The sequence below is a fragment of the Neospora caninum genome, chromosome VIII (genome assembly GCF_000208865.1).
Source record: "Neospora caninum Liverpool complete genome, chromosome VIII".
Lineage (NCBI taxonomy): Eukaryota > Apicomplexa > Conoidasida > Eucoccidiorida > Sarcocystidae > Neospora > Neospora caninum.
Window position 1 is genome coordinate 6324554 of NC_018395.1, and position 9658 is coordinate 6334211.

Genomic DNA, 9658 nt, shown 5'->3' on the forward strand with positions numbered 1-9658 from the left:
GTGCCTACCCCCGGTCCCGTCCCCGAGAATATATATTTTTATGCGTATGCTGTCTTTCGTACCCATTTATTTTGTGTAGTTGGACACAGTTGAGCCCAGCCTGCTCGTGTCCTCTAGAGCTTTTCGGCCGTCCTCGCGTTTACAGGAAAACACTCCGCGAAGCATTCCCTCCGTTTTGCTCCGTGCACTTGCGACACTCGTCCACTTTAAACCCGTCTGTGGTTTTCCCTTTGGCCTCGGTCGCAAGAGCAGAGACGGCGTTTACAGAGCCTCCGCGCGGCAACGCTCGCAGCCGAGAACTGTGTGCTTAGGCAGCTTAGGCTCGCAAAGTTTGCTAGTCGGAGTGAGACGACAACACTGAGACATCCACAACACCACTCTACCGAGCTTTTTGAACTGCTGCCAAAAATGGCGACACCCCATGCCGCCTGCTTTCGTTGCGCGTTCGGGACCGTCGTAGAAGAGCTGAGTGCTTGTACGATAATTATATCAATGCAGCACCAACTAAGGCCAGCCTTTAGGATGCTGGCGTCCAGCGTATTTTCGAAACACCCCTGGTAGACAGGCGGCACAACTCAGACGCTCTTCCCTCACCTTCTGAACAGATAGCCCACCTTCCGTATCTCGTGAAGCGGGGAGTTAAGTGAACGAGGCGTCTCGTCCAACACGACACATGCGGGGTTCATTCCTCTGGTCTTTCATCAGAGCGACTACAGCTGCTTCTGCCTGTTTGGTGTGGAGGCTGGACAACCCAAGGCCTTAGCCTCCGACGCCGATCTGCCCACAGCTCTAGACTCCGAGTTCACGTAACAACTGAACGTGTGTTCACGAAGACTAACTTGGTTTCCAGCTGATATAGCACATTTCGTATCTCAGGGGAAGATGAATTGACGGTACTCCGCAAGTACAGACTGCACAGTGGCTGCCGGTCGTCGCGGCTAACTGTCGAAGGCCCGAGCCCCAGGAAAGCTGCAACTGCATTCAAATCCCGTGCGGGAGAGAGTTCGCATGCGACGAGGAAACAGACGTTTTGTCGCCCGACGCCCTGGACCCGCTCCATCAGGCAGAAAGACGAGCCGGGGTGGTCCTCAAAGAGTGGATACTTTTGGGCCAAAAATGGGACGCAAACCACCCCATCCTGTGTACATGTACCCTTTCATGTCCGTTGGTTCCTCGCTTTGCCGCTTGCCGTTTCACCGCGTCCTTTACGTCCTATGTTTCCCCTGTCCTTGTCTTGCGTCCCGTTCTCCCTCGGTCCATTCCTCTCGTGCCCCTGTGTTTGTTCGCGTGCACCTGTGTCCGTCCTCGTGTTCGCCGCTTCACGGTTTCCGCTAAACGAGGCCGCTCTTCAGTCGACCTTCAGCGGCGGTGGAATGCAGTTACGAATGTCCTGTCGCACGAGGCCCTGTCTCTGGAGGGCCAGCTGAGTGAGGAGCAGCGATGAAGCTGCCTGCGGAGTGATCGCGGCAGGCAGATCTGTTAACATCCCGCCTAACTCGCAAGTCACTGTCTGCTCGTGCGCCTCCCCGTGCTTGCTCTCGAGCTCTGCCTGGCGCGCCGGAATGTGCCCCAGTCCGTCTGCAAATGTGTCCCTCGGCGCAACAAACAAGAGCGCTCTCTTCCCGGTCTGAGCCTCCCGAGGGTGCGAGCGTTCCTGGTCCTCCGCAGACTTCCCGCGTCGGCTCTTTTTTCCCTCTTCGGATTTTGACGCAGAAGGCGCCTGTGCCGCGTGAAGAGCCCCGTCGTCGCAGAGAACCAAGCGCGCGCACGCCTGTCGAGAAGCGACAGCAGAGAGGGGGACACTCCAAAGTGGGAGACGAAGCGAACGACCACGGGCGCCATCGATAACGGCTTTGAAAAGATGAAGGCAAGCAAGCAGCGACTGAGGCGCGCAACAGGATGGAGGGGTGGTACTCCAGGAATGGAGAAGGAATCAGAAAAAAGAGAGAACAGGGACGAATCGCACTGAGACGAGGGTTTACCCACCGGCCGGCAGAGAACGGACCGCAAAGACAGAGTCGGAAACGCGCGCGCGTGTGTGTTTTCACGCAACAGAAGGCTCTCTCTGCACCGAAGGCAGCCCGGAAAAGACGCCGCAGAAAGGAGAAAACTATCGCTGTGGTTTCGCGACCGTCACACACGGCCGAGAGAGGGAAACCCACAGAAGATGCGCAGCCTCGAGGCTGCTTGGCCTTGGCTTCAGCTTCTCCCTCTAGGCCGCTTTTCGGCCTACCACGGATCTCACCTCCACCAAGTCGACGCTTCGGAAGTCGACGGTAGCTGAAGGAACCAGAGGCATGGTTGGCGCCACATCGTCATCCTCGACGCTGCGGCAGAACCGGACTGTCTCCGTCTGGGAGAAGGCAAATCCGGATGAGGCAGCCTCGCCCTTTGGAGAAAAAGACACCGCACACGAAACACAGTTCGGAACATTTCACCTCGGCGGACAAAACCTTCGTCCACACGCGCACATACGCGCCTTATCTGCCGGAGCCTACGAGCCTGCCGTGCTCTCTTGTCGGTTTGAAAGGTCGCCCGTGTCTTCTCGGATGGTGTGTCAGTTTCTACGCTACCAACGTGGGCATCTCTGCTCCCCCGTGTTCTCGCTTTGCCTCTTTCGGCCACGCTGGTCCTTCGTTCTGCGCCCCCATCATTTTCGCAGCTGCGGCCTGCCTGCACTCTCACCTCAGCCCCGTCGAGCTCCAGAAGAAAGAGCGCCGCCGCCTCCTTCACCGCGCGCCTCTCGCGCAGGTTCAGACTGCGGTATTGGAACTGGAGAAGCGCCAGAAATCTCTCAACAGCCTTCGCGAGGGCCCGCACGTCGCGAGCGCTGAGAGCCTGGCCCAGTTGAGCGCCTGTTTTGTTTTTTCGGCGTCTGTGGGGCGCAGCGGAGACACACAAGAAGGAGAAAAACGTGGAATCGCATCAGCGCGTGAGATCAGCGAATCTGTCGAGTTCGTGGGACGCGAAGTCAGCACGAGCGCGCGACAGAAAGGCGACAGACCCCCCCATTTTGCGGCGCGGTTTTTCCTACTGGATGTGCTGGAAGAGAAGCAACGCCGAGGCGCTGAGAAGCTGTTGAAGTTGAGAGGCTGAGAGCCTCGGCGCCATCCCCAGCAAGGCCGGCTGCGACAGGATAGCCACCTGGACGCATGCGCAAGGGAGAAAGCCCCGCACAGAAGCGCGTCGGGAGATGGAGGAACCACAGCGGGAGAGAGAGCACAAAAAACGTAGAGAGGCGCAAGCCCCAAAGCGAGAGACGGAGGCTAGACATGAGGCGTAGCGCCGGAGGAAGACAGGGTGGGGGGGGGGGGGGGGCGAGGACGCAAGCCAAACACCCTGACGGGGGAACGGCGGCGGAACGCAAACGCGAAGAAGAGACTGGAGGCGACTCCGGCGAAGACTTGGCAAGAGGGCGATGACCCAGAAGGAGAGAAAACGGACACGAAAGACGGAACGCGACGCGAGAAAGAATCGGCGAGAAAAGGACAGGCCGACGTTCCCCTGCAGGCGAGCAGGGAGGGCAGTCGAAACGCCTCCGCACGGGCGACGAAGGCGCACGAGATGACCCAGCACACGGTGAGGAGGCAAACATCGTTGAGAGCGAACGGAAAGATGTGACAAAGACGCCATCACTGGACACGGGGAGAGGAGCACACCTGAGGACACGGAAGCGCCAAGGAGACAAAGACCTCAAATGGAGAGTTGCACGAGAGAGAAAGGGAAACAAGGAGCAAGAAGGCCACGCGCTTCCCAGAGCTTCTGAGTGTGGCACACCGCATTTTGCTCGTAATTCGATCGTCAGATGTCTCACACAAAAGCTTACCGGTAGCTGGAGATCCGCTGGCGACAGGCGCGACAGATGAAGAAGAGCCTCAGGCAACTGCGTGGCCATGAAGGCTTTCTTTTGGCTGTGGAGTTCAACAGCGTCTGAAGCCTTTTGCAGCAGCTGAGAATCTCGCAGTCTGAACCACGAGAAAACAAAAGGTGCAAACAATCCCTACATCCAAGAATGCAAGTGCAGAGTTTCGTGGAACTCGTCCTCTCACTACACAAATACAAGCATATATGTATTATATATATATATATATATATATGTTGTCCAGACGCACATATGTTTACAAGTTGACGGGGTCTCATGCATATAAATCCATAAAAACGTAGACGGATATATACGTGCATATATAGGGATGTTTTTGATGATGAAAATACTGGCAAATACGGCCGTACCCATATGTGCACACGTAAACTACGAATACGTTTAGCTGTCAGACGGCCGAGGTTTTGTTACAAATGGACAACCCAGAACACACTTTTGGATCGAGCGCTGGACACTCTCTCGGTGGATGTTCAGCTGACCTGAGAGCGTCGAGGAGACGCAGCATGGCGAGAAGTTGGTCTCCACGGTCCATCGCGCCTTCCGCTTGCATCTCCATGTGGCGCCTGCGCAGGACATGGGGCGAGGCACAGATGCGGGGCGAGAAAACGCAGATGAGCTCACGGCTTGAGCCGAGGAGAAACGCACGAATGGGCGAAACGCATAGCACCAAAAACAGCTGAAAGAGCCGACGTCTTCTCGCCGTTTCCTCCCCGCTGCGGTCGCCTGTCTCCGCGCTTGAACCTATTCTGACTCCCCACTTCGTCACGCTATCCAGGTCGATTCTCTGTGCCCTCTCGCACCGACCCATATGTACAGCGAGGCGCATTCACGCGAATACTATACAAAAAAATATAAACCTATATAGATATATGCGCGCATCAAAGTGTACGTGTGTGTGTATATCCATATCTATATATATATATATATATATATATATGCATGCGCGTTATCTGCGCACACACAACTGGCCACACCGGCATGGCGGGATGGCGGAAGCCTTAGGATTTGACCCCGTGGAGAGGAGACGCGCGCTTCTAGAAGGCAGTGCCAAGTCACGAAAAGAACTACGACATATTCTTCTTGAAAAAGACTCGATCACTGCGTTGGTGAAGAGTAGGGGACTGACCGCAGCTGCTCCTCGACTCCTGCGAGGCCAAGACGTCTAGCGGCGCCGATCGCCCGCAGTGTGTCTTGGAGAGAAAAAGCCTGAACGGAAAACAAACGCGGAGAACGTTTCCACTCTCGCCTTTTCCCCGGATCGTCTCGGGACGGCAATGCTTTGCCTAGCGCACAAGACACGCGCGAGAACTTGCAGATTTGTTCCGAGCTCGAGAGGTCCCTTGTTGTTCTGGGGACGGAATGTCTGCTTCGACAGCGAGACGGAAACCACGAAAAACGTACCCTCATGGGCCTCTTGCGATTTTACTCAAAAAGCGACGGCCGGCTCGGGATAGACGAACGTTCGCCTCCCGACATTGCTCAAAAAGAACCATCGAACCGTCATCCACGGAACCCCACACGCCTCCTGGTGGAGTCTCCCTTTCACACCCGACGCACCGCCCTTGGGGACGAGGCCTTGCCGGCTGAGCCCCTTCTGCTCAAGAGGTCTGTCGCACGAGAGAAAGGAAAAGCAATTTTGTCTCTTTATCTCGCCTCACCTTGATGTGGAGGTCGATGCATGCGAGGCAGTCGTCAATCAGAGCCGCGTGGCTGTACCGCTGCCGGCTGAGGCTCTCCAAGCAGCTGGGACGGCCAGAGAGAAGAAACACCGACACAAAAAGAAGACTGGCGGGGTACTGAATCGCGAACCCAGAGGCGAGATGAGAGAACGGAGAGGAGAGAGGAAAAGGAAACGCGTGTGAAGAGGCACAGACAGAGCGGCGAGGGAGACGGACCCCGAAGAAGACCGATCACGGGAAAAGATAAACCTGCCGAGATCGCCAGGTGAATAGAGACACCCCAGGGAGAGGAACCTTTCCGTAGGGCGAGAGAGACACAGGCGATGGGCACGGCGTTCCGCTGTCTCGCTGAATCTTTCCACTGAAAAAGGTGGGGCGCAAGATCCTCCACGCAGCAGCACAGACGGGAGAACCAGCGGGAGGCGCCTAGATCCAGAGCGAGGGGAGGGAAGGAAAAGAATGAGAAAGGTCGAGGAGGTTCACAGACAACACAGCAGAGAGAACAACCGCGGGAAAGGTACATGTGCGCAAAAGTTAAAAAGAAAGACATGACGAGAAAACCGAAATTTTGCAAGAGAAATCCACAGACAGGCAAGCAGTCATATATGTATATATATATATATATATATATATATATAACAGCGTGTGGATTTGAACGGCCTGGTGTCGACGACAGTTTGCAAACTTGGTGTGCATGCGACCCCGTTGGCCTCTCACGAAGTGTCCCTTCCTGGGTCGCCGGAGGCGCGACTTGCGAAAACGCGTGCCCACCTGAAGAGGGCCCCGATGTGTCTCCGCTGTTCGGCGTCGACTCCGGGACTGCCTGCGCTCTTCTTCTCACAGAGGAGACCCGCAGAGAGAACCAGCTGCGTTTGCGTGGCGAGGCCGTCCAGAATGGGAACGCGAGGAGACAGGAGCGACGTCGCACTTCTACAGAGCCCTGGCAGCAGGCCGGCATCGAAAGTGTGCATCTTCTCCTCAATGCACTTCATCAACGGGTCCTGAACCTGAAACCGACACCAGGAAACGAATCAGAAGCAGCCGCTCTGTCGGACGAGATATCCAAACACACACGTGTGCATTTATGTACTTGTTCATGCAGGTGGATGAACATGCATTAGGAATACATACACGGGTGCCTCTAGGTTTATACATGCATGTCTGTAGCCGCAGACAACGTGACTCACAGTTCCACACACAGGACCGTCCCCCAGTCACGCATGCGATGCCTGTAAGCGCACTGCGAGTGATACCGGCCGTCTCGTCATGTGTGCCTCCTCTCCCTCTCACGGCGTGCAGAAAGGGAGGGACATTTGCGCACGCGTGGGTGTGGGTGTCGCCCCCACTCGTCGATCCCTCAGCAAGGCGTCTGAGAGGCGACAGCTTCACCCCCCTCCGAGAAAGGCCACGACCTCGAACCGTCTTTCTCGAGACCCAGACACGGCGCCTGTCGAAGAAGAAGAGCGAGCTTTACCACGGGATGGCAGAAGCCGAGACGCGCGTAGATCGAGAGTAGCGAGGCGAGGCGTTTCGGCGACGGATCCGTTAAGAGGTCGTCCAGCCTGCGAGCCGAAGAGAGGACATGCCGTCGATAGTGAGAGACACGGAAAAAAACGCCGAACGAGACAGCCGGGGACGAAAAGAGGAAACGACGAGAGAAGAGAGGAGCAGGCGGGGGTGCACAACGTAAAGAAAGCTGGAGAACGAGGCCGCTGCGAGCGTTCCGGCGATGTGCGAGGAGAGCGTCTCCGATTGCGTTTAGAATTTGAACGTAACGTCCCAGAACCCTAGCAAGGCTTGCGTCGCTCTCTCGGCGCAACGGCGTTGGCCTCAGCTTGGCCTCGTTGTGGCGAGCTGCGCGGCGAGCTGCGGAGACCGCCCCTCTCGCGTCTGGGCGCCGCCACGCGCTTTGCGGGCTCGAAGGGACGGCCGCGCTCACCGGCTAGCCACGGCGGCGAGGAGCGGCTCGTCGGAGAAGGGGAAGGCGGCGAAAACCTCGAGAAGTTCCATGATTTCTGGAGGGTAAAACTGGTCCGAGAGAGCCGAGAGGCGGCGCGAGGCAAGACGCACCAGCGGCGCATCGACTACTTTCGCATTCGCCTGGAAGCCCAGGGACACACAGAGACTCCAGGGGGACTGCGGGCGAGAGAAGCAGGCGAGAGTGGAAGCGGAAACGGAAGCGAGCGAAAGAAAATGGGGGAACGGGCGAGAGAAGGGCGAGACAAAAGAGCGATAGAGAGAGACTGAAAGAGACAGGGAGGGCGAGAAAGAAGAGAGAGAAGAGAGATAGCACGAGAGAGGAAGACAGCTACAGGAAGAAAGAATGAAGTAGAGGAGCTTATAACATAGAGAGAAGGAAGCGAAGGAAAAGGCACGAAGCGAGGCGAAGGGGGGACGACGAATCTCGGGACCATAGGGCGTCGAGGAGAGAGAAGGAAAAGAGAGTGTCGCCACGCGGAGCAGAGAGAAGAGACACATCGCCTTGGCCCGACTCTGGGCGTGAGCCGTCTGCTATGAACGGGGGATTCGTCCACATGTCTTCTTGGGCGAGGGGGTATGTGCGCGCCTGCACGCTGCACGGGTCTAGGCAGGTGCGGTCTTCTCCATACGGTGCATCGGGAATGAAGGCGCCTCTCCCGGATCGGCTTCCGTAAACACAAAACGGGCTTCTATCGGCGTGTTCGAAATCTAAATTCATCTACACTCTGGTGTTTTCACACCAGATCGAGTTGGCTAGGTGAACGCATCACGTTTCATGAACACAATCCGTGAAAGTGCTTCTGAGTTCCTTGAACGACGCGGCCTTACCGCCTCTTTGAGGAGCGCTCGGTACTCCGGAGGCTTCGCCTTGAGGAGAGAAAGAAACTGCATGGCAGGCGCCTTTCCCGCGCCGCTCGCGTCTTGCTGGTCGAGCCGCAGAACCGCGGAGGACAAGAGGCGCGACGACGGCGAGACGAGAAGCTCTGGAGCAGACAATGGAGCGCCAGGCCGAGTGGAGTCAGCCAGGAAGCGAGGAGAGAGAGACAGGCCACAGGGCGAGGACGCAGAAAAGGAGAGAGATGCATAGAACTGTAGCGAGGAAGACGAAGCGTTGCGAAAGAGAGAGCGACGAGACAGAGACGCACGCATCGCCGGGTTAGAGGGAGAGGCACAAGAACGGAAGGGGGAGACAGGAAGAGAACGGGAGGGGCAGACAGAAAGAGAACGGAGAGAAGAAGAGAGAGAACGGAAAGACGAAGAGAGTGAAGAGAGAGGAGAAGAGAGAGAAGAGAACTGAAGTCCTGAAGGAGTGGCAGAATAGGAAGTCACCAACCGTGAGGAAGGTGAGGCATGAGGCACGAAAGGAGAGGAAGAATGGCGAGGCCAAGAGAGAAAAGATAATGGCCGCGTGGGGCGCGCCGACGGCGATGCGTGCGACGAGAGAGGAGACAGGTGAGCTGAAGACGCAAGGGCCCCAGAGCAAGCGGAGCTTCGAGCCGGAGAAGAGAGACGGAAACAGCGCGTTCGCGCTCCTCGACATTCGGCAGGGAGCCTCATTGTCGAGCACAAATGAAAAAGAGAGACCAGGAGAGAGGAGAGAGAAGACTGAAAAAACGCCAAACAAAAAGAAGAGAGGCAGACCGAGGCGTTCAACAGAACATGCTGTCCAGCGAATTAACAGGCTGACCCGAGAGAAAAAAGAAAAACAAAGAAAGGAGGCATGTGAAAAAAGAAGAGGAGAGCGCGAGAGAGAAAACGGATAGAGACAAGCAGGCACGGAAGAACAACCGAGAGAGATACGCAGAGGCGAGGCAAGGAGAAGGCAGATGAACAACGTAGGGAGACGGGACAGCCGCAAAGGAGGCAGGGAGACAAGAGACGCGAGAGAAAGGACACGGTGCAGAGTTCTGAGGTTTCTCGATCTTGAGAAATCCCGAAATGTGTGCAGTACATTTCCTGACTGAGCGCGAAGCCGACTGTACGTACACCTGGACCTCTTTCCCGCTCTGCGAGGAGAAAACAGAGCAGGAATGCCTTTGGAATGGCCAGACGATCTGCAGCAAGACGAGAAAAGAGATGGAAAATGTTTTCTTCCCTTCATCGACCTGATATATGTATG

General features: G+C 56.5%; 1 protein-coding gene across 1 annotated transcript; it reads right to left on the bottom strand.

Moving 5' to 3' along the window:
* Positions 1–1348: 1348 nt before the first annotated feature.
* Positions 1349–8891, bottom strand: NCLIV_037940 (conserved hypothetical protein; the record flags this gene model as incomplete). The annotated part of the gene is made up of 13 exons (XM_003883994.1): positions 1349–1771; positions 2234–2389; positions 2686–2875; positions 3035–3144; positions 3827–3965; positions 4360–4443; positions 5007–5086; positions 5539–5623; positions 6331–6566; positions 7034–7121; positions 7499–7695; positions 8368–8522; positions 8873–8891. The coding sequence occupies 13 exons, from the start codon at positions 8889–8891 to the stop codon at positions 1349–1351; spliced, it is 1962 nt and encodes a 653-aa protein (XP_003884043.1).
* Between the last annotated feature and the right edge of the window lie 767 nt (positions 8892–9658).